General features: G+C 38.9%; 1 protein-coding gene across 1 annotated transcript in view; it reads left to right on the top strand.

The window, feature by feature from the left end:
* The first annotated feature begins 6,589 nt into the window (after window positions 1–6,589).
* GADL1 (glutamate decarboxylase-like 1) overlaps window positions 6,590–25,947 on the top strand; it is a 147,246-nt gene continuing 127,888 nt past the window's right edge. The window contains exons 1-7 of the mRNA XM_012644549.1: window positions 6,590–6,742; window positions 11,691–11,817; window positions 14,078–14,168; window positions 17,622–17,728; window positions 18,466–18,581; window positions 24,087–24,166; window positions 24,286–24,340. Coding sequence (XP_012500003.1) covers window positions 6,590–6,742; window positions 11,691–11,817; window positions 14,078–14,168; window positions 17,622–17,728; window positions 18,466–18,581; window positions 24,087–24,166; window positions 24,286–24,340 — 729 coding nt within the window. The remainder of the gene's footprint in view (window positions 6,743–11,690; window positions 11,818–14,077; window positions 14,169–17,621; window positions 17,729–18,465; window positions 18,582–24,086; window positions 24,167–24,285; window positions 24,341–25,947) is intronic.

The raw sequence follows: 25,947 nt of genomic DNA, 5'->3' as shown, positions 1-25,947 counted from the left end.
AACCCTCTCAGTGACTCAATGCAATAGGCGCAGCTGTTTTCTCCACTTGCCAGATAAGAAAATGGATCACGTGAATGTCAAGTAACATGGGTAAGGTCACAGCAGCAGAGTTAGAATTTCAGCAAGGATTTTCCTAGTTTCAAAACTCAAGCTTTGGAATCCACTAGGGTGTTAATAGAAGCTTTATTAATGGAATCATGGTGACTAGAGGATGGGAAATATGAGTTCACTATATTTAGAGCTGGTGAGACCACACCTGGAGTTTTGTGCTATGTCTCATTCTAGAAGATAAAAGTAAACTGGTGCAGACTAGGGACCATGAGCTATCAGAAACTATTGAAAAAACTGGAGCAATTTTAACTGGAAAAATAAAAGATTTGGATGAGAGTTGATAAAAGTCTTCATATAGTTGGATTGCAGTCCTGTGGGAAAAAATAGATTTATTTTGTCTATTCATTTACTATAAAAGCCTGTAGAAATGACACAAATACATATTTGGAATCACTCTGAGGAGAAGTTTTGTGACCATTTTAGATGTCTGTCCATGGAGTCACTACTTCAAGAAGTGATAAGGTTTTAAAATTATTATTATTATTTGTCACTGCATATATTCAAAGAGAAGTCTTCTAATTCAGAAGTCTTTCCTGACTCCTTCTCCTATAACCCCAACCCTTAACCCTAAATGTCTACATTTTTTACATTCAAAACATTTTATTGGTCTCTTTCTCATAGCACTTGGCACCTCTTATCTTCTATTCAGTTATTCAATACTCTGAGGCTCTCAATTACTGAGGGCAGAACTGTGTCTAATTTATCTTGCTGTCATTACTAAGTCCCTAATGTTGCCTTGCAAGTTGTAGATACTCATAAAGCAGAATCCCATTGCTCCCTTGTAGAACTTCTGTAAATATTTAGTATTCAGTAAAAATTTACCTTGGTTTCACTACACCCTAGTCTGTGACCTTGAGCAAGTCAATTAAACTGAATTAAACCCCTGTGCCTCAGTTTCTTCATCTGTAAAACTTAATAACTGGAGTTTCTGTTACAATTAATTAAATTCTGTAAAACTTTTAGAACACAGCCTGGCACATAGCAAACACTATATACATGTCTTGTATTATTGTGACTTTTCAGCACCTAACTCCCTACTGAGACTGTGTTACTCGGGGAGGATCCAATCCAAGTCTTTGTCTTTCAACATGGTGTGTGGCACATGGTATGTGATTGATATGTGCTTGTTGAAATAAATACATACTTATTAAAGGATGAGAGAGAGACTAGACAACCAAAGGTATGAGGTTTTAGAAGGACTTCAGAGGTCACCCAAACCCACTGCATATTAGTATATTTAAGTACTATTAGTATAAATTGGAGTACTTGCTAAAATTTCAGATCCTGGTCTCCACCCAGAAACAGAATCTTTTTTTGTGTAGGAATCCAGGAATCTGAATCTTCATTAATTTTACCAGGAATTCTATGGCAGGCAGTCTAGCACTTTCCTCAGATGGGCTCTTATTTTATAGAAGAGGAACTGGGGCACAAAGAGGTTGTATTATTTCAGGATCAGGGAGCTTGGGGGTGACCAAGCATGACTAGAACCCAGATCTCCTAATATCTAGGCCACCAGGTTGTGGAGGGGATTTTTGGATCACATGAAAGGTTACATAAGATGACTTCCAAGATAACTATATAGTCAGCCAGTCAGTCATCAGAGGGCTATTGAAAGACAGTTGCTGAACTCTGTGTTCTGGGATGTTCAGCAAAATAAGACATGGCTCTTTCTTTTCTTAAGGGTTTACAATCTGGTACAAGAAATAAAAACTCTACACAGATAACCACAGTGCAAGGTGGAAAGTGACAAGTGGTAGGTCTTACAGCTGCTTACCCCATGTGGGCTGAACTACTTGGCTGCCATCTTTTGTCCTGAACATTGTACGGGAAGTTCTGCTCTCCTCATGGGGGAAACCCCCTGCCATTGTGGCCCCTCTCTTTACTCTTTCTCAGGGGATAATTCTCCAGCCACTTGGTCTAGATTTATTACCCTGGTCATTTGATCACTCTGAGAAGATCTCCCTTTCTACTCTTGGAGCTTGCCATCACACGCAAATTTCCCTTATGCATTTATGTATTTAATAATATTATTTTTGCCTACTACTATTAGCTAGCATTCATTGAGTACCCACTGTATATCAGGCACTATTTTAAACCTTTATCTGTATTAATTCATTTAATCCCATGTCAAAGGAAAAGGCCATCTTTCAAAATCTGAAATAATATTTGGAGCTGAATTTGTTGTTCTTAAGCAAGGGAGAGTTGTACTTCTTTCTGAACAAAGTAAAAGTTGAGCTTATGTAGGGTTTTGGGAGGTATGGAGGTGAGGAATTGGTGACAATGCCAAAGGAAGAGTGTTTAGGGATTGTCTGGCTTTTGGATTTGGAAGTGTGGCTCCTAGAGTGAGACTGTGGTTGATGGACTGACTTTCAGAAGTCAAATGACTACCAAAGGGAAAAGCAGAGAAAGCACAGAAAGAGAGGAGCTGCACTAAAAAGAATGGAGAGGAGAGAAAAGTGAGGGCCTTTCAGCCACGGTTTCCTTCAATAACCCAGAGACCAGAAACACACATTTGCCTAGCTGACTCTGTTCCTGAGGCTCTTTTTTAGCCCCCACTCTCACTTCCCTAACCCATTCATTGTGTTCAGTGCCTCCTCTGTCCCTAGCCAAGGTGTGTCCTGCTTGATCAGGTCCAGGCTCCTTGCGGTGCTATCAAATCAGAACGGCACACAGATAATCTGCAGTGGCATCTCAGAGGAGGGGGGCATTGCCCCTGCTTGGTTGAAGGAACAGGGAGAGCTTCTTTCATTTAACAGTAAGCAAATGTTTATCAAACTCCTACAAACTGCCAGGAACTTTCTGCATGCTGCAGAAACAACAGTGAAACCAGCAGATTCAAACTCATGCCCTCATAGAGCTCACCCTCTATTGTAAAGACAGATATTTAAATGAATACATTAATTTATACAGGTATTATGTGTTACATGGTGGTCACTACCTCTGGAGTCAAAGCACAGAAAGAAGGTAGTGGAGAGAGGTGGTTGCAGTTTCATATAGGATGGTCAAGGAAGGCCTCCCTAAGAAGCTAATGTTTAAGGAAAGAATCAAAGAATAAATAGTAAAGAGACCAGAGATGACAGCTGGGTGAGCTTGGAGACTCACCCAGTAATAAGACATGAGATCTGAGGTTCGTGCGATACTAGGGAACGGGGCTAATCTAGAGCCTTAGAGGTCATTATCAGCACTTTTGCTTTTAGTTTGATGAGATGAGAAACCATTGAATGGTTTGAAAAGAGGAGTCATATGTGATCTGACTTATCTTTTCAAAGGAACATAGGAGCTATTATGTTGAGAATAGTCCACAGGGCAGGAGGAGCAAGGGTAGAATCTGGGGGTTAGTTGGGAGATCACTGCAGTAATCTGAGCATTTGATGGTCATTTAGGCTAACGTGGTAGAAGTGAGGGTGAAGAAAAGCAGTCAGATGCTGGATACGCTCTTCATGGAAGATTCCTCCAATTGAAAGACATCTTTAATACCCACTATAAAGTCCAGCAGTTAGAATGAAAATCCTGGCTATGCTTCCTCGGAAGACCACAGCTTGACCTAGTATAGAATCTCCAGAGGGTCTTTTCCAATTTGGGCAAACACAGGGGGAGAAAGAGGCACATTATCACATCTGGCTATGAACATAAAATGTATCTATCAAGCAAAGAAGCATAATGTAGACTCAATTCTTTATGATTTTTGTAGTATTTTTTTTAGATAATTGTATGAATTATGGGGATTTCTTCAATTGATTGCTGTGAAGACAGTGACAATTTAAATTTCTGTGCTATTCTGCTTGCGAGTGGCTGTTTGACATTTTTTATTTTATTTGTGTGTGTGTGCGTGTGTGTCTCACTCTCTCTCACACACACACACACAGATAAAAAGAGAGAGCAGGAGAAAGAGAGAGAGGGAAAGAAAGGGAATGAGAGAGAGAGAGAGACAGAGAGATAGAGATAAGAACAGACTCTGAGCAGGCTACAGAGCTGCTGCTACTTCCTGGGCAATGAAAGCCTGAAATCTTGCTAATGAGATTTAAAAACTTAACTTTTCTGTGTGCTTAATAATAGCACTGCCTACTGACATAACCAGGGTTCCTGGAATAATTGCCCTCTTTCACACTTTATTTTTAAGACCTAAAATTGTTGCAGGGGGTGGTGGTGGGGGGGGAAGTACCTTCAGGTGAAGAACATTTCCAGCTAAAAGCCCAATTCTAGTGCTTCAACATTTGCCCCTAAACCATGTTAAATGCGTCCTTTTAAGTGAAAGTGAAGGCTGCAACTGAAATTCATCATTGGAGCCCTGGATGGTTTCTCTTTCAGGGAGAGGATAAAGATTGATCCTTTGCTGCAGACTCCATCTTTCCCAAATCAGGGAATCTTCCTGTGACATTTTTATCCTGTATCTTCATGGACACCATTTGTGTCTGCCAGTAACAGAATGAAAGGGTTTATAAAGCCACAGAATTTTACCAGAACATTTAACTTTGAAAAGAAGATAGAGTCTAAGGTATAATAAACATTAATACTGTTAGAGCCCTCATTAAGAATAGAAATATTTGAAATACATATATTTAGAAAGCTTTTTAATAGACCATCAGCATATTTAAGGTGGATTTAAAATGTAAGGTGCTGTGCAAGTGCAGTGCTGAAAAGTACTTTGAAAAATTGTTTCTGTAAATTTCTACAACTAAATGAACATATACATTAAAAGGAAGAGAGAGATACCGATTAGAAAAAGAGAATGGAATCTAATCAAAACTTGTGGTGGCAGATATTGGTTGAATATCTGGATGAAGTTGCCAGAATTATTTTTGTGGAGGGCTATTTTGGGTAGGCAGTAACCTTTCTTCTCAGATATAGATTTTCATGTTGACTTTTAACCTTTATTCACTGATCAGCAGTTGTACAGTCCTGAAATATGTCCTGTTCCATCCTTCTGCCTGTGCTTAAACTGCAAGTTTGAAAAGTTTAAAGGCATTAAAGGTGGATTTTTACAAACCATCATGCTGCTTATTTTCTTTTATCATTCTTTCTACAGGAAATGGCTGAGAAATTAGAGAGAGGCTCTCAGGGACAAAACAGTGTTTATAAAACAGAGGGTCATTTAAACATAGGCTGAAAGTGTAAAATTAAAATTACTGCCATGTTTATATTGCTTGTTCTTCTTTAGGAATGATTTATTAAATGGGAAGATATGGTTGTCCCTAAAAATTACAAGAGAGTGTGTGTACAGGAAATAGACATGAGCTTGTGTTTACAAAGATCTTTATGTACCTGTGTTTGAAGGGTGCTTGAAAGAGTAAGATGGGTTGAATTTACATTTCTCGAGCTCCTTCACACTCCATGGTGATAAACAAGATGCTACAGGAATGGAAAATAGAACATTTTTCCTATTTAGACTTTGTAATCTACTTCATGGAGAAAATGACCAACAGCTACATGCACCTTAACAAAGAGGGTACATACATTTAGAGAAACATATTCATGTGTGTCAGTCTTTCAAGAAGGAAGCAACTAACTCTCTGCCTTTGAAGATTTTGACATTTACTTTGTTGGAGGTGACCAGATGATCCCGCTCAGTCCCTTCCATAATTCAGATACATCAAAGACATGATGGATCTTTATAAAATTCTATTTGGTATTCCAATCTGGAAATTATTATCGGTTAAGGAAAACAATTTGTGCATGGCCAGGCGCTGTTGTCTTTATCTCTGCACAGAGCTTCATCCTATGGCTCAGAAATGCTAAGTGAATTTGCACAAGGAAGTATCAGTTATATGATTTGTCTACTCAGTGAATCAGATTCTGAAGTTAGAATAACTATTACATAATTTATATTCCAAGGGGATACTTATAGCACAGAAGCAATGTTAATCTAGCTAAAATTTGAAGGGCTTTTTGCTTATCCTTTTCTCCAAATGCCTAATTTCCCTCTTCGAACTCACACTCTGCTGTGGTGGAGTGAGGATGCCTCTAAGAAAAGGATGTGGTGGCAATCATTTAATCATTTGTGCATGTGTGGAAGTGCCAGTGAATGTTTTACTCTCTCTTAGGGATGGTTGCTTTGTAAGCCATCTCTCTCACTGCAGAAAGCATTATTTTTTCAACTTCAAACACCATCCAGCATGGAATTAGCATATGCAAATGCTACCTTTCCTGATCAGACCTGAAATTATACTGAATAGATGGTCACCCACTCTATGTGCTAACTCAGCCCAACGCAGAGGAACATATATAATAAGGTTGATTTACTTAACCCATAACTTGTGAGCTTTCTGAAATTTTCCTTAACTCTGTCATGCCATTGGGTGCTATAAGAATTGTCAGTTCAATGCCCCAAAGGACACCTTCATGTATGAAAAGAAGGTGGGCCATTTGGAGCTGGGATAGTGATCCATTTTTTTCCCCTGTGTTTTGTTGTGTGATGTACTTAGATTATCTATCAACACAATTTGTTTGTGTGCTTCCAGGAGACAATGATCAACAAGAGATGGTTCCAAGTAAGAAGAGCACTGTTCTTGTGGATGGGATTGTCCTGAATGGCCCTACAACAGATGCAAAAGCAGGAGAAAAATTTGTTGAAGAGGCCTGCAGGCTAATAATGGAAGAGGTGGTTTTGAAGGCTACAGATGTCAATGAGAAGGTAAAAATGAAAACCTATGGGAGATCCCAGGAATGGGAAAGATAGGTTTTTTCCAAATCTGTGTGACTACATGTAAGGAAGAAGAGAAGCACAAGCTTTCATTTCCTCTATACCTTTGTCTCAAAGGGATGTCCAGATACCAAAGCTTGGGCCCTCCCTCACCCAGTCTGCTTCCCTGAAAGGGTTAACTCCTTACTCTTCCAACCATCATGTGTAGGAAGATTGGCTGAGAGTCTAGAGCTTAATCAGATAAGGCCAATAAGCACAGGGATGAATCTTCCTGCTTATTAATAACAAGGATTATAATATTAATAACATGGATATTAATATGATAATATTAATAATACAGATTATAAATAACCTGCTGATCTGATTTATACACTCTCTAAAACATAGTTTGCCCTCCATTTTCTTGTGCACATTCTTTACATTGCTAGTGAAAATCAAGCAGAAGTTAGAAAAGAATGTGAAAACTTTTCTTTATTTGTCTATATGTCCTTACCAGAAGCTTATCTGAGCTCAGACTGGAAATCTTGGGTTGTTAAATCTCATTCTTGACTGGTACTAATTACTGGGTCTGAGTTTCAAATTCGGATTCAAATTGTTATTAGAACTACTGTAATACTAATAACATATGTTCTTAAGAGTACTTACTATGTGCTAGGCACTGACCTAAGGACTATTTCATATGTATTTGTGCATTTAATCCTTACAAAAACCCTAAGAGGCAGATACCATTTATTATCCTCATTTTAGAGCTAAGGAAGAAATTCAGGCACAAAGAAGTCAAATATCTTTCCCCAGATTACACACTAATAAGTATCAGAGCTGGGACCAAAATCCAGGCATTCTGACTTCAGATTCTGCGCTTTCACTATGCCTTCATATGTCTCTTAAAATCGCTATATTATCCTTTTTTTCTGACATCGATCACTTTTCATGTTGGAACTGGATCACCAACAAAGGTATGTATGGAAGAGATATTTATCTCAATTACATTAGTCAGAAATAAATGGCATTTTAAAAAGATTTTGACTGTGAACTGGCATTTTTTCTAAATTTTTTATGGCATGCATTCAGGACAACTAATAGGAGAATAGATTGGCCTGACCCATGAACTCAGAATAGTCATGTTCAAGGCAAAATCTCTGATGGTTCTTATTCATCCAGATTGTATATTTGTAATTACGTATTTTCTTCTCTTCTTTGTACTTGTGAAATACTTTGGCCTGCTTTACGTTGGAGCACAGTGCTCCTTTGGCAGGTTTTTTTTTTTAACTGGCCTTTATTCAGTCATTAAATATTAACTGAATGTTAGCTATGGGTAAGGCATTATATTCATCCCTGGAGGATATAAGGAAAAATACGATAGAGGCCCAGCTTTGAATAGAATTTATAATCTAATTGAAAGGATAAGTTTTCATTAGAAAAGAGAACAGAGGGTCCCAGTGAGAATGTGATAAATGCTGTGCGATTGGAGCAGACTTTGGAGATTTCACAGAGGAGTGGGCACTTTGAGCTTGGATATGGAATGTAAAGGTTAAGTAAGATTATGGGGGCAGAGAGAAGTTGGGGGTTGGAGTGCTCCTTTCTAGGGGAAGAAAGCAAGATGGTAAATAATGGAAAGAGCATTGCAAAAGGACAAGATGTATTTGACATAGCGAGGGGACTGTTTTGCCTGGAAAGAAGGGCTCACGCTGGCTGGGCGCGGTGGCTCACGCCTGTAATCCTAGCTCTCTGGGAGGCCGAGGTGGGCGGATTGTTTGAGTTCAGGAGTTCGAAACCAGCCTGAGCAAGAGCGAGACCCCGTCTCTACTAAAAATAGAAAGAAATTAGCTGGACAACTAAAAATATATAGAAAAAAATTAGCTGGGCATGGTGGCTCATGCCTGTAGTCCCAGCTACTCGGGAGGCTGAGGCAGGAGGATCGCTTGAGCCCAGGAGTTTGAGGTTGCTGTGATCTAGGATGACGCCACGGCACTCTAGCCCGGGCAACACAGTGAGACTCTGTCTCAAAAAAAAAAAAAAAAAGAAGGGCTCACGCAAGGAACTAATGGGATATATTAATAACGTGAGAAGAGGAGGCTTAAGATCCTAAGTTATTCTAATTTATCAATTAAGGAAACACAAATCAATTGCAGCATAGTAGATGTGCAGGCTATCCACGGGAAGTTGGCTTGAAAGCTATGCTGGGGTTGGAGGAGGGAGGTAAAGTGTTTATACCACTAAACTTAGTCTACTTTGTCTGAGATCCAACAGGACACCATTAAAATGAGACCCGTGGATACATCCCCACACTTAGTGAGATGATCACTTCTAATGCCCTCTCCAGCAGATATTCTTCATCAGGCTCTTTTTTAAAAAATGGGTTATAATTTACATTTAGTAAAATTTACCCCTTTTGATGTGCAATTCTGAGTTTCGACAAGTCATTTAACTATCACCACAATCAAGATTTATTAATAGGACAGTTACATCACCACCCAAATTTCCCTGTGTTCCTCTTTAATCAACCCCCTGCCCTTCTCTCTGGTTCCTGGAAACCACTGATCTGTTTTCTTTCTCTATAGTTTTTGCCTTTTCCAGAATGTCATGCGGATGGAATCATATTGTAAGTAGCCTTTTGAGTCTTGCTGTTTTCCCTCAGCAAAATGCATTTGAGATCCATCCGTGCTGTTGAGTGCATCAGTAGTCATTCCTTTTGATTGTCTCGGGCACTTTCGATTTACCTCTGCCTATCATGGATATAGCATCAGAGGTTCATTTCATATCACTTGCACAACTTGACATTTCCTCCCGCTTCCCCCGACATCCTGCCTCCCAGTCTTCTCACTCCCTGACTACTTCCCTATCTCTTCTCCCATCCATGGCCAAACTTTTTAAAGATTGTCTACACTTCCTCCCTCCCTCTATTTCTTCACCTCCTACATCTTCACTTCAAGGCAATCTGGCCTCCACCCCCACCTCTCTAAGTCAAACTGCTCTTGCCAAGAACACCTCCTTGTTGATAAATCCATGAGCACTTCAGTCTTTATCTAATTTGGCTTCTTAGCAGTATTTGACAGTGGTGACCATCTTCTTCTTAAAACCTTTTTTTTCCCTTGGTTTTTGTAGCACTAAACTCTTAGGATTCTCCCTACCTCTCTGGCTTGTAGTCCACAGCATAGGTGAGCACTTGGCCTTTGCCCATTCCTTAAGTGTTGGTGTTGCCAGGGGGAGATCCTGCACCTCTCCTCTTTGCTGTAGGTTGTCTCTGAACCACACATATTGCCCATTTACTATTATATTATTATAGTGTATGCCTGGAACTCTGTCCCTGATCTTTCGCAAGAACCTCAGACCAACTATTACACCCCTTTCAGATATTCTAAAGGTGCCTCGCATAATACTAAATGTGCTTCTCCAAAACTCATCATCCCCAACCCACCCCAACCAGATCCTTCTCCTGCTATTCCCATTGCCACTGTCAAACCTAGAAACCTCAGGATTATTCTTGGCTCATCCCTTTCTCTCTCCCTCAACATCTAATTGATTTCCAAGGTCTATTGACTCTGCATTTTAAATAACTCTTGAAACTATACTCTGCATTCCTACAGAGCACCACCTCTCTTGCCTGGTTTATTATAGTTACCTCCTATTTCCAGTTTTGCTTGGAATCTCCTCATAGCAGCTAAAGTTATTGTCCCAAACACAAATAGAATCATTTCATTCCCTGTCCTAAACATTTCAATGGCTTCCTTAGAGCCAAGTTCAAACTCTGTGACATGACATGTAAAGCCCATCATGGTCTACATGAACCTTGTTTATCTCTCTGCTTATTCAATCCTTTAGTCAACATATCTTTATTGAACACCTGTTATGTGCAGGCTTTGTGTTAGTTACTTTTGATAAGTGAGCAAACAGACCAAGATCTCTGTTCTTATGAAGATTACGTAGGACATAACAAAGAAATGGATAACAGTATGTCAGAAGGTGATACATGCTTTGGGGAGAACAAAAGAATAGAAGAGACTGATAGAGATGAGGTAATGGGCAGATTTTAATTTTAAGTAAAAGAGTCAGGATTGCTTTCATCGAGAAAGTGACATTTGAGCAAAGCTTTGAAAGAAGTGAGGGAATTAGCTATAAGGGTATTGGAGGTGGAGTATTCTACGCAGAAGACACAGACAACACAAAGACCCTAACATGGGAACATGCCTGGTGTATTTGAGGAACAGCAAAAAGGCCAGGCTGGCAGGGGCAGAGTCAGTCGGGAGGAAAGTACAATAGTGCTAGATGAGACCAGAGAGGAAGTGCAGTCAGGGGAAGCAGATCATACAGGACCATTTTATGTCTTTGTAAGGACTTCAACTTTTGCTTTGAAGGAAATAGGGGGCCATTTGGTGTATTTGATCAGAGGATTGACCATGGCTTAGGTATAAGAGGATCACTCTGGCTCCTAGGTTGATAGTAGACTGTCCAGGACAGGGTACAAGCAGAGAGAAAACTTAGGAAGGAACTTCAGTATTCCAGCTTTATTTTTGCTTCTCCCTTCCTCAAAAATCCATGTTCTAGACACACCAAACTTATTTAATTTTCTAGATATGCTATGGCATCCCTTATTTTTCAGCCTTTGTTTCTTCTGTTACTTTCATCTAGAAAACCTCTTGTATTACTACTGCATGCCCTAACCTTTGTTTGATTCATTCTACTCTTACTTTACATAACAACTTAGATATCAGTTTCTCTAGGAAATCTTCTTTGACTTTGCAAATCTAAGATGGAGCCCCTCATTTGTCCCATTGACATCTGTATTACTATCATAACTCTTTTCATGCTGAATTCGTGCACGTTTAAATCCCCCACTTACCTGGAAGCTTCATAAGGGTAGGGGCCATCGACACACATCCTCTCAATACCCGGCTCTAGTGGGTAGTTGATTAATTGCATGTTGTTGCTGAATCTTCAGGTTTGTGAATGGCGGCCTCCCGAACAACTAAAAGAACTTCTTGATTTGGAGATGAGAGACACAGGCGAGCCACCCCACAGACTGTTGGAACTCTGCCGGGATGTCATACACTACAGTGTCAAAACTAGTAAGAACTTTAATTTACTTCCTTGGTCTGTATCTCTAACAAGTTCTTCATTTTAAAAGCATTTATTTACCTCTCAATAAAGCTGAGTATGACAATGTTTATGGGATGAGAAACCTAGATAAAAAAAATAGTGGTTCTGATGTTTTTACAATGGTCTGTTTAATCTCAGATCCAGATTCCTTGTCAAAGTCAAAGATAAGTTGATATGAAAACTGTTGGTGTTCGTGTTTATATATAAAAATTGTCTTCACCTTGCCAATCCCCATCCTCCATTTACAATTAAGACCACATAGTATAACTTCTACTTATCATGTTGGTCCAAAGTGGCACATAATATTTTGATTATATAAATTTGTTAAGGGATTTTAAATCTTGATGGCCCAGAATATTCTAAAAAAAGTTCAAGAGGGTATCTTTAATATAAATAGTAATAGATTTATTTGGAAGACACTGATGAACTCTTGGCAATTGATAAATTATAAATTATCTCATCAAATCTGTCAGGATCAAAAAATAAACACATTTAGGCAGATATAAGAAAAATGAATGTGTGGTAAGTGTTTGCTAGGATTGTTTCACAATAATGCCATAACCACTGCAGTCTTTTGGTGGTGATGGGCTGTTGTCAGTCTCACACTGAGGTATTATTCCAATTTGACTGCTAACATTCTGTTCACCCAGTGAACAAGTTTCAAAAATGTGAGAATAACTTCCCAAAATACACATTTCTCAGTGCGATGTAAAGGTAATCTAGTGCTTAAGACCATACAGGCATTATGCTTTGTGAATTTTGACACTAGCCTAAATTTAGTGGAAAGAACATAATAAAACTCTGGCTAAAAATAATTGGATTATATTCCCTCGAGAAAGTCTGGTGTATGTATCAAAAACCCAGTTAGCATTTCAAAAGCAGAGATACATATCTTATTATTATAGTGCATGTCAGAAGTGTAGAATGACATTTAATGCAGTAGATTTTTCAGTTTACTGGATATTTTCCATAATGTTACCATGGAAATCAATCATAAATTAACACAGAACTAAAAAAAAAAAATCTTATTAAAATTACTCTTAGCAATGCCTGTTTTTTTTTTCCAGATCATAGGAACTTCTCCATGTTTTAGTTGAAAAGACATTTTCTTTTGAGATTTTTGTCTTCTATTGAACTCTTAGTTTAAAGAGAAAAAAACAAAACAAAACTAAAACCAAATGCTATGAGTTGTAATGAAAGGTCACCAAATAAAATGGTTCTCAAATACTCAAATGTAGAAATAGACCTCCTGCCTCTTTCTCTTTTGCCATGCTGGGCTTCCTGAGATTGAGAATGTTAAGTCTGTTAGCCTGGTGTCTGGTGTGAATATTCACACTGTGGAAAGCCAAGAACCCTTAGGAGCCTTTTCATATGAGGGGAAAAGAGTTAAAGCTGGAACTAGAAGTTGTTTGAGTCTTTAAAGTGACTGCATTTGAAGTAAGTTGAATCAGAAAATATATGTAAGCGGTATGATGAGTCACATCTTACTCCATCTACAAAATGCTAATTGCACTGGTCCAATTTGAAAAATGAAAAGGCCACTCATTGCCGGTAGCCTGAGGTGAACCCTGTGGTGAGTGAAATGTATTTGAAGTGAGGGAAGTTACTACTGATATTTTCAGAACCAAAGACAGCAGGCTGTGATACTTAGACACTTTGGCAAACAGTGTTCAAATAATCCATTTCCCAAGGGTTCTGGTTTGGGTGTGGCTTGCAGAAAAGAGGAGCAGGAAAATCAAAGCTTTTAAAAGAGTGCTCATGTTTTTCTTAGAAATATATATTTCAGTAGAAAGGGCTGTGAGATGGGTCTTCAATATTTTTTCTTTGTACATAACCATGTTTCGAATAATTTTTTAATTGAAGTGTAATTTATATCCCATTAGGTGAACAAATTCCAAGTGCTCAGCTTGATGAATCTGTGCATATCTGTACATAAGGAGCCATCACCCAGATAGAGATACTGGCCATTTATTGTTAGGACTCCAGAGGCTCCTTCCAGCCCCTTCCCCATAGATAATTCTTTCTGCAAAGTACTTAGAGTTCTAAACTCTATCACTATGGATAGCTTTGCTGATTTTGAATGTCGTATAAATGGAATCATGCTATATGTACTCTTTTGTGTCTGGCTGCTTTCATTGTCTGAAAGATTCACTTATGTTATTGCTATATCAATAGGTTTTTTTTCCTTATTATTGTTGCATAGATAAATACACTGTTTTAAATTTACAGACCACCCAAGATTTTTCAACCAGTTGTATGCTGGACTTGATTATTACTCCTTGGTGGCCCGATTTATGACAGAAGCATTGAACCCGAGCGTGTAAGTGCCATGCTACTAGAATTTCACACCAAACACAGATATGAGATGTTTTTAAGTGGAATTTTATTTCATAAATTTCAATTTAATGGTTTCTTTTGCATAGTGTCATCATAAATAATGGAATAGTCTTATGACATTTAGTAGTATTTAAAGAGCTGTTTGATCTGTACAGTGGTACAAATGTGAGGTGGATGAGACAGGCATTGTTATCTCCACTTAACAGAGGAGAAAATTGATTAAGCTATTTTTTATTAGTTCCTGCATGAAAAGCCATTATCTATGCTGAGTACCCGAGAGACATTTTGAATAAAAACAAACTTTGATTCTGCCTTTCATGGAACATAAAATCTGGAGAGAGAAAGAGAGATGCTAATCAAAATGATCCACACAAATTAATGTAATATTCAAACTCTCGCATGAAGAAAAGGTGCACCATGTTATAGATATAAATGGGGCAGTTTTCCCCATTGGGGGCTCAGGAAAGTGTACCCTGAAAAAGTGACAGCAAGAACTGAAGAATGAGTAAATAGTAACTAGATGACAAGGGCAGGGATGAATTCCAAATAGAGGGAACAGCATGTGTAAAGACTCTGTGGCAGGAGGCAGCATGATAAACTGTGTGAAGTGAAAAGTCAGTGTGGGTGCTGCTGAGAGAGCTCTAGAGACTGCAGTGGAGAAGAAGACTGGAGAGACAGACAGCAGCTAGACATGCAGGGCCCGGGGAACCATGTTTATGAGTGCTATGGAAAACCATTGAAGGTTTCTAAATTGTTGGGTTCCATTTGCTTATTGAAAAGATCTCTGGAAATACGGAGAGTAGATTGGAGGGGACCAGTAAGGAGGGCATTATCTTAGTCAGGTGAGAGATGACAGTAGCTTGGACTTAGACAAAAGAAGTAGGAATAGAAAGAAAAAAAATGTGTTTACAAGATAAAACAGAAAAGACTGGGTAATATTACATCTTAGAAATGAAAATAAGAGGGAGAATGTTTTGGCACGAGGCCTGAGTTTCTGGCTTTCATAGCTGGGGTGATGATCATGTCATTCATTGACATAAGAAGCACAGGGAGAGGGGACCAGTTTTTAAGTATATGGTGAAAGAACCAAGATCAGGAATTCAGTTTTCAGTTGTGGGCATTTGAGTTTTCAGTGACTTCAAAATATCCAAGAATATATATGAACTAAGCTGAGAGGTATGTGAGCCTGGAATTCTGATTTCTATATGAAAGTTATAAATTTAAGAGTTATCAATGAAATGACGGTAATTGAAATAGTGGGCATGGATGAGATTCCCCAAGTCAGTGATTCTCAGCTCTGACTACTCATTGCAATCATCTGAGAACTTTAAAAAACTATTGATACCTCTCTTTGGGTATATCCAATGCATTGATATATTTACAAAGCTCAATATGTGATTTTAATGAGAAGCCAAGAGGAAGAATCACTGCCTGGGGTACAGAATATGGAGTGAGGAGAGAAGAGGGCTTAGGACTGGGCTTTGAGGACATCTAACATTTAATGGTTAGGAGGACGAGGATCAGCCTACAATGGAGAGAGAAGAAGGAGAAAATCAAGGGGGTCGCCATGGAAGCCTTGAGGAAAGTGTGTCTAGTGTCACATGTTTTTGAGTATTCAACTAAGATAAAGACTAAAAAATGTCTACTAGATTAGCAACATGAATGTCATCGGTGACCTTAGAAATGTTTTGGTGGAGTGATGAGAGCAGATCCCAGGTTACATACGATGGGTAGAAGAGGAAGTGGTAGGTAAGTCCGGAGAGACAGTCCAGTGACATAACTCTTTGAACCTTTTTTTGTATATCCTAGGTTTTCTAACTCCTCATATAGGTTCTTTAATCTGAAATATTTAGAGGTTTTTGAATAACTAAATTGCTGCTAATCTGAACCATCTACTCAAAATGTGCCCAACCTATGAGTTTATTCTATATCGTCCTCTCCTCTGCCTTCAAGCCTACTCTCAGGTTTATATTATATTAATAGTTCAGCTAGTTTTCAAAGATATAATAATACTGACTTTTTTTAATTACAAAAAGGTGAATGATTATTTTATTTATATTCATAGGTATACATGAACATATATATTTTTTTCATAATTTTGGTTTGTATAAACTGGTTTCATAATATGTTTGAAAACAGCACTTAACTTTGTTTTTAAAATGATGTAGTATCTGTAGCATGCTTGATAGAAAAGTAGGTGATACATAGTAAGTGTCCAATTTTTTTTGCCTCCATCCCAAAGCTTTCCCGTTCAGACATTGAAATAATTGCATTAAATTCTGTGACTATAAATATAAATGTGGCTGCTTAGCTTATGCATTTAGAGTACACATTTATTCAGATACATTTTAATGTAATCTCTTAATTGAGAAAGAGATTATAGATATTTAGTCACCCTCAAGTTTTATCTGGAGAGAAGAGACTCAGACATTATAAAACAAGGCACAATCACTGTTGTAATTAGGGTTCCCTGGGAAGCTGCTCTAGATGGAATTTAGTGAGCAGGACGTTCATTAAAGAGTATCCTTGGGATCAGCACGGGTGACCTGGGGAGTCAGGGAGGAGGATGCAAGAGTGTGTGGGAATGGGAGTCAAGTGGTCATGTATGCTCGTGACAATCTTAGATGACCCCATGGAGATCTCTGAAGCTATAGTGGCCCTGAAGAGTGATCTGGAGTTGGGTCCAGATGGCCCAGCCTTTATACTTCCAGCTCCGGCAGTCAGCAGGTGTGGACTTCCACGGGAAGGGGTGTGACCTTGGAGGAGGTGGATCCCTGCAGCTGAGGCAATCCCTCAAAGGGCTAACACAGCAGTGCTCTCTGAAAAGAGCATTCCAGCCTGGACCAACAAATCCTTCATTGACAGGGATCTGGATTGGTGCTTTACAGTAAAATCATCACATAATAAGAGATGTCCCACAGAACACTTCCAATTTATAGAAACACAGTGTGGTAGAGGAAGTCCTGGATCAGGACAGGTAGTTTCCATGTACAATATCTAGAACTAACTATTAGCATACTCATGGCAGTAACCTAATAAAACCTGGTCACCACGACAACAGATTTACTTTGACCAGCCTCGGCATTCAAGACAGTAACCAAAACATCCAAAGAATGAATAGCCACTGCTCATGGCTAATACAAAGAATCCAATGCATTGCCTTTATCTCTCCTCATGGAATTGAAAGTTTCCTCTAAATTAAGACTGCTGAAATAGCCTGCATAGCCCTAAATCCACCCGGTATTGGCATTTATGTAACCATTAATAGTATTGTCACTGATGGAGTAATTCTCTATTTCCAATGGATAAATTTCCAAAGACTACCTACACTTCAACAGTCACTTGGTTTAATAAAATTCTATGTGCATTTCCTGGGACACCAAAGGGATGTTTTGACTCTAGTCATAGAAGTGAAGTGTTTTTTATATCTATCTAGTTATACGTATGAGGTGTCCCCAGTGTTTCTGTTAGTGGAAGAAGCGGTTCTGAAGAAAATGATTGAATTTATTGGCTGGAAAGAAGGGGATGGAATATTTAACCCAGGTGAGTACAATTAGTTCTTGCCATCACCGTTCTACTATGAGCATCTAAACATTTGTTCATATCAGGAACAAACTTCTTGCAGATTTACACATTATAAGAAGTTGGATATTAATAATGCTACTTGGTGAGAATACAGCTTGTGCCTTTCTCTAGAGTGATAATATTTTGTATTAACACTAAATAAATGACACACATGCTTAACAAATACGATATCTACAATTTAGGAGTCATATCTAACACAAATGAGTTTATCTGCTGTTGAGAATTTGAAAGGTCTGTAAGTCCTCTAAATTTTTAAATCAACTTCACTTGAGAAGGTTCCTGAATCATATTTATTTATCCTGCAATCCTTTTTTGGAGCCAGAGATGAGCAAGTAATGCCATTTCAATTTCATTGATCAGGTGACAGACAGAATATTATTCACTTTGGAGACTTAGGTACTGACCCTAAGTCCAGAGCTCACAGATTGAAACTTTTGGTTTGAAAAAACCCTGGGATGAAAGAATAGATCAAAATTTCTCTCTTTGCTGAGATTAAAAGTTCTGGAATTAGAGATTATGTAGTGTATAAATGGAATATCCACAGTAATGGGCAGGGGGTGGTGTTTGGATGCCTTTCCCACTGATTTGTCATTAGGCCAGAGCAGCCACGGCCATTCGTGTTGTCCCCTGTATTTAGCACTTAGTGAGCTACAACTTCATGCTATAAATATGCCATTTTAATTTTGTTTTTACAGGTGGTTCAGTGTCCAATATGTATGCAATGAATTTAGCTAGATACAAATATTGTCCTGATATTAAGGAAAAGGGACTGTCTGGGTTGCCAAGATTAATCCTTTTCACATCAGCAGAGGTAAAAAATTATTTTTGATATCAGATATAGATTTTTTGAGAATGCATATTTAAGAGGGCATATTTGTTTGAGGACTCCTGATGTAATTTTATCCTATCCATGTGTGACTAATGCTGAAGTGTAACATAGTATTTTATTCCAAAGGAAATTCTAATGGGTTTGATATTGTAATACCTGGCTACCCAATTCTGTACATCACCTTTATTTAAAATTTATAGTCTGTATTATATTCTTTAAAAAAAGAAAATCTGAGAGTGCTGTCTCTCTCTCTCTGAATCTCTTTATTGAGTGTCTTACTTGTTAGAAATTAAATGATCACTACTAATCTTGGCTATGTCTTCTACTCACATTTCCTTACAAAATTGATTGCTTTGATGGGCTAATATAAGGAATTTGTGTCTTCCTTTTTAAGGGGAAAGGGTACTATTCAATAACAATGAACACAACACACACACACATAATTAGATGTTGTCAACAGTTCCCTGTCTCTCTTATTTTACTCTCCACTAAAGTAGAGGTCAGACTGTGGTTAAGTGCATTGGCTTTGAGTCAGGCTGCCCGGATTCAATTCCTGTCTCCATCCCTTACTATCTGAGTGACCTTGGGTAAGTTGATTAACTTCTCTGTGCCTCAGTTTCCTAATCTATAAAAATGAATGTATCAGTTAACTCTTGTATCTAACAAATTATCCCAAACCCAGTAGCATAGAATTATATATACATTATGACTTACAAGTCTTGGGCTGGTTGGGCAGTTCTGCTGCACTTGGCTGGGCTCCCTTCCGTGTCTGGGAGTTGGCTGACTGATGGCTGATCTAAGTGTGGCTCAGCTGGGATGACTCCAGTGACTCCTCTCTGCCCCGTGTGTCTCTCATGCTCCAACTGCACAGGGGTGTCCTCATGGCAATAATACGAGTAAAAAATAGCATGGAAACACACCAAGGCTCTTGAATCCGAGCCTCAGAACTGGCCATGGTCACTTCTGCCTCATTTTCTTAGCAAAGTAAGTCCCATCTGTGGACCTATACCCAAGATGTGGGAAAATAGAAGCCACCTCCTGAGGGGAGCTGCTACACAGTCTCCTGGCAAAGGGTATGGATACGAGGAGCAGTGGACAATTGGAGCCATTCATGCCATCTGGCAACCACGTAGTGGTCATTGAGTTGTGAGTTGTTTCGATGATTCAGTGAGTTACTGCCTGTAAAATGGCATCTGGCACACAATAGACACTCAAAAATATTAGATGTAATTATTAGCAGGAGGAGAATGATCCAGCTATAACAAGGTGGTTAGAAGTAGATGGCACAGCTTAGGTGCTGTCTTTATATGGAAGAAATCCTTTTTTTCCCTTTTCTATTTTTGTCTGACACCAGTGGGTGCCACTGTCCAGTCTACCACTGCTCCTTCCCCAGGTCCCTGGCAGGAAGAGTTTAGCTTCTTTCCCTTGTGTAGTAATACCAGGTTTGCAGTAAAAAAATGTGAGGTGAGCAAAATCTGAAAGCTCTCTGTTATTTCCAGCTGGGGTTGTCTGTATCTATCATTTTCTTCTAGAAGCAAAAGTTACTTTTATTATAGTGAAGGAACAAATTGCACACTAATTTCTCCTCAGTGGGAGAAAAACTGACTGCTCCCACGTTTTCCTCCCGCCTTGTCTGACCTTTGCTTTGGTTAGTTCAGCCCTAAATGGAAAGTGAGAGTTGAATGAGGAGAGGCACCTGGGAGGAATCATCTAGTCTGACATCTAAACTCAGCCACTTGAGGCTCTTCTTCACAAAACATTCTTTCCGTAGCAAGAGAAGAATGTCTGTAATGTAGACAGCTGGGAAAAACACTTGGTTATTTGGGATTATTGTGGAATAGAGTTTCTCTGTCTGAGTTTCAGCCTTGGATATTTCAGTCTAAGAACCTCAGTGGATCAGAGATGCAAAATTCCTCCTGTGTTTGGACTGCTTGTTCCAAAGTCTGGGAAAGCTAATTAAATAGGGTCCTGGTTATCAGCTCAATATTTTTCAATTTTTTCTTTTTCATTCTTCATTTGGTTTCAGACTTGCTAGAGTTCTTTTTTGGAATAATTGCCCTGGAAAAGGAGAAGCCTAGAATAAAAGCAATGCTTGGGAAAGATCAATAACACAGGAGGGACTGGTGAATTGGGAGTGAAAGGAAATTGAAACCTCATGTAGTTGTGAAAGCAGAACTAAGTGATTTTTTTTTTTTTTTAATTTCCAAAAAGAGGCAAAATGCCCTGGTTAACATGCTAGCAGAAGTTGAAGCCAGAAAAATCAAGAAATTGATGTGAATTCCACAGAAAAATGCCATCACTTTGAGCACACTGTAGCCTTGAATGTACATTTTCCCCACACCCATCCAGACTCCACTTGGCAGCTCTTTCCTTTCCCTGCTCTGCCAAAGAGACTCAGGTCACAGCATTTGCATTATTTTAATTCATATTTTATTGACCACCTTCACTGCTTATTACAACAAATCAATCCATTTAGGTAAAAAAGAATTAATGAAGCTTATGTTTACTGAACAGTCTTAAATCCTGTGTTAGTCTTTTTGCTACACGTTTCTTGTTTTCTTTTAGGTGTTTGGTCCATGGCCCAGTCATTATTTTCCTGTATGGTTTTATTAAGTGGTCTTTTCCAGTTTTTGTAATACCCCAAATTATTCCACCTCTATTTTGTACCATCAAATGTGGAATGTATGCACACAGCCCTGATGGCGTTGTTGCATACTTTGGGTTTCGATTGTAATTCTACTATTGACAGAAACCTGCAAGATCATGTCAGAGACCCCTGCACTGTCAATATATCGTAGGTATCCTCTCCAGTGCTAAATAGGAATCAAAGAAAAGGATATTTTTAGAAAAAAAATAATAAAAGTAATAAAAATATGGCTTGATTAGCACTCAGATATAAATTCCTTGGGTGTGCAGAAATCCTAGGTTTGTAAAGTTCCTGGCTTATTCAAATCACTTTTGGAATCAGCATAAAGTAGTGATCATTGTTTGGCACTAAAAAGTGAGGGTGAAAAAGAAACTCTTACCTCCCAGGCCAAAGATCAATTGGCCTAGTTCCTCTCTTAGCAGGGCCGGGGGTAGGGAGAGGCAGGTGAGACTTCTAGAGTGCACATCTCAGCATTGTGCCTCCTTAAATTTTGTACCCTGGGTGCCTCATTCACTTCATCATGCTCTCCAGGTGAGACTGAGCTGGGCTGGCGTGTTGTAGCCTTCTCAATGGGCGAACACATGCTCCTTAGGATGTCTGGCAGGCCATGAGGCTGGATTCAGTCTATCTGGATTCTGGCTCTGGCCTCTTGAGGAATTACATCAGCTGTGTGTTCTTGGAGAAGTCCCATGGCCATTCTTTTTCTTCATTCTCTAAAATGTAGCATTTATATACCCTGCTCTCCCTGCCAGTTAATTTGAGCATCAAATTAGTCAGCACAACAAGGAGTCCAAGTGTCCAGGCCACAGTGTACACTGAGTAGAAAGCAGCAGCTTTATTGAGAAGCCCAAGGTCATAGAAAAAAATCCTTGTGGGAACCGGAAAGTTAAACTTCAGCTCAATGCTGTGTTTCATGTAGGCACTTGCTGTTTTATCTTTATAGAAATGAACACTCGCTGAGATTTTTTTTGTCTTCTGTAGATTTATGAAACCTATGGGGAGGTTGGGTCTTAGAACAACTGACACTTTTTGCCAGTGACAGGAACAGCCACCATTTGTTTCTAAATGCAGTTGTTACTTCTGAATTCCAGCTTTCTAGGTTTTTCCTTTCCTTGAAACTACTCAGCATGTCTGAAGCATTGCCCTCTTTCTTTTTTCTCCTTCCAGGGCTTTTTTCCTTCTCTGATGCTTTCAGATGTTTAGACTTCAGTTTTGCAGACTTTTGAAAAATCTGTCCCTATCCATTTAAGATTGACATTGGCCATACTTTGCCCTGAGGTACTTAAAGATAGCTCTATGGAAGCTATTATGATTCTGATTATGAGTTTTTTATTTAGTGTACCCATTGGTGTGAAATACTTACTATTTCTCAGGCGGAAAACACCATGATTTTCCTTATAGTCAGATGTCAGTGGGGTAGGCCAGCATTTATCATTATGAAATCAATAGATATTTGGTTGCCAGAGACTAAATCTCTGGTGAGAAATAATTCACCTTAGCTATGTCCCCTTAGCTATAGCAGGCATGTTACCTCCTGTCAGCATAGGCTGATGTAGCAAGTACAAAATTAATTATATTTTCATGTACATTATTACTCTTCAATATGCATATGTTCTTGTAACAACCTGAAATAAATGCATCCTATAGGCATTTTGGATGTGTCCTATTTGATATTTGGAAATTGATTATTTAGGATGGTTTCATTTTTCCTGATTTTGTTACTTCTGCATTTATTTTTACAGAGTTAAAAAAAGAGCTCTCAATAAAACTCTCTTGACAAAAGAAGGAAAAAATTACCACATTTGAGGGAATATATCAAGTTAAGTGTGAAGGCATGACTACTCTTTTAATGTAGTCATACCTACAAATTAAATTACTAAGGTTTTTTTGGTACAATAATGTCCTTTAGCACCTTCATTTTTCTGGCACGAAAAAGAATTAATTGACCACCTGTCCTCACTAATGTGTAAAGGGAGATATCTCCAATGTTTGAATGCTAATTATTTTATGGGCTTTGTGTAGTGTAGAGACAAAGGCCCAACAACCTAAAGCATATACTACTATTTGCCAATAAGAAATAGACCAGACCGAATCCCAGAACCATCTATTAGCCTCATGCATGCCATAGCAGAGTAGTTTGTCTAAAAATTATTATTACTTCTTATGATTTTAACCACATTCCTGTGTATCTAATTTCAGCCTTACATTCAATATTAAACAAGACTGGTCAAGTGTCTGATCAGCATTTATAACCCATTGTTTGCTCTTGGAAATAATTAAATTCTTCTCTAGTCTGTGATTGCAATCCTTGAGAAAGTCTTGCTCTTCTTAGAGGGTTTTGAGTCAGCAGTGGACTAGATTCTAAGTTTCCATTAATACTGAAGCTTATCTGTATCATCAAGAGAAACTTTTCTCAACATTATGGAAAACAAAAGCCTTCAGTGACCTAGTTTGTTCCGTGTGCCAGACTCTGTGCTAAGCCCCTTGCACATGTTAACACATTTCATGCTGTAACAAGCATATGGAACAGGCATTATTGACATGACCTCTTTATAGATTAGCGAACTGAGGCTTGGAGAGTGTGCATTATTTGTTCAAGATTCCATAGCTGTGACTGGTACAAATTGAAGTTAAATCCTGGTTTCTGTGACCCCAAAGTCAATGTTCTCAACCACTATACTAAGGAGCCCAATTAAATTGATTTTTTCTTTTTCTTTTATGCAACGATGACTCAAAGATTGTGCTCAGCCATAATGACTTACACCCACTTGGGTAATAAGCCATACATTTTTATGCTATGTATTGACGTTTCTCCTTTCCCCCATCCTCTTTTAATTCAGTGTCATTACTCCATGAAGAAGGCGGCCTCCTTTCTTGGGATTGGCACTGAGAACGTTTGCTTTGTGGAAACAGATGGAAGGTAATGGGGACAGGATCCGGAAGCTTGGTGGGTGGTGAAAATTCATACTGTCTAAAAAGCAGTGCCATTGACTGTTAACTACTAAACATAACCGAAAGTCTCAAATCTGTGTCCCTTAGAGGTAAAATGATACCTGAGGAATTGGAGAAGCAAGTCTGGCAAGCCAGAAAAGAGGTGAGAGGGAAGAAAGAAAGAGGGAGAGAAAATGTGTGTGTGTGTGTGTGTGTGTGTGTGCGTGTGAGAGAGAGAGAATAACAGGGAGAGAATGCACACAGCCAAATCCATTTCTGTGTGTGGGAGAGAGAAGAGAGCACATTCGAGTTAAAATAGGAAAACTCATTTGCAGATGTTCTATTTCCAGGTGCTTGGCTCTCCATATTCTGTGGAGTTCCTCGGATGTTCTCATTCCCAGGTGGCCGGAGCCTATTAAAACACTGATATCACCGTATTCAGGATTCTTGGCTAGAATAAGCCCTAAGGATGAACTCAGCCTCTCCAACAGGGTCCCAGAATCTGCTCTCCTTATAAATCCTTTCTCTGAGAAATCTACAGGCCAAACCAATTGTCTCTGGGCTGCATTCAGGATGATTCCTGATTTCTTGATCAACCTCTCTCTCTAGGTCATCTCCAACCCAAAGCCCATCCACCACTACTGGTGTCCAGTCTGGAACTAGTGTTTCAGTGGCAGAATGTCCTCTCTTCCTTAGCTGCTAGAATATATCACAACTGAAAGCTAGAGATGGCAAGGCGTGGCCCTGGTCACCTGCTGTGCTGCAGCTGAGGCTGGCCCTGATGCCTGCGTTTTATTGTAACAAGGTGTGTCATCATTTTAGTGCCAGTCATTTTGCTTTTTGGACCAAAAGCCTGCTGGATTTGGGGCACCTACTTCACTGCTTCCCTCCTACCCCACTATCACCTCTATTGCTAATGGAGCTTCAGATCATTCTTCGGTAACTTTCCAGTAGGTAGCAACAAAGTCAGGCATGACTGTTGAAAAATGAAAAGCCCAGCTTCTGAGCTGGGATGTAAGTATATTTATCCTCATAGGAGTTTATACTCTAAGAAGGATGTGTTTTTAAATTTAAGTTTTAATATGATACTTCTATTGTTGTATTCTTTATTTTTTTCTAATTTTCATAAAAATCACCTTATCCTGGGGCATGCTAGATCACTACATTTGGTTCGAACTTCTGTCCTTAAAATTTCTGCCATTATTGCAGATGTATTGGCTTCAGGTGTGTGCCCTTAGATCTATATTTATCTTTTTCTTTTTTTTAACATTCCAGTGACAAGTGGATTTGATAGTCATCTGGTGGTTCAAATGTCAGATTTCTTTGACTCTTTGGTAAAATTCTGCATAACAACTTGTAAGGGGTTTGTTCTGTGAATTACAGACACTGTTTTCCAGTATTAGTTTCATCTTTTTATATACAAGTTCCTATAAAAAAGAACTTTCATTATATAATTAATGCTTGGTGGGGAATATTGATTATGTTTTTTGTATGATTCATATGATTCCTTCCTTCCTTCTTCTTTCCCTCCCCCCCTCCTTTCCTCTCTCTCTCTCTCTCTCTCTGTCTCTGTCTCTCCCTGCCCCTCACCTCCTGCATTTTAAACTTTTCATTATGGAGTATTTCAAACATACCCAACTAATATAATAAGTCTCCATCCATCCATCCACCCTGAAACTTCACCCATCCTTAGCTCATGCTCCTTTCTATTTCATCCATCCCCCATCCCCTCCCACCACCTCTAGGCTAGGGCTTGATGCAAACCCTAAA

The sequence above is a fragment of the Propithecus coquereli genome, unplaced genomic scaffold (genome assembly GCF_000956105.1).
Source record: "Propithecus coquereli isolate 6110/MARCELLA unplaced genomic scaffold, Pcoq_1.0 Scaffold214, whole genome shotgun sequence".
NCBI lineage: Eukaryota > Metazoa > Chordata > Mammalia > Primates > Indriidae > Propithecus > Propithecus coquereli.
This window is presented reverse-complemented; position numbering and strand designations above follow the sequence as displayed.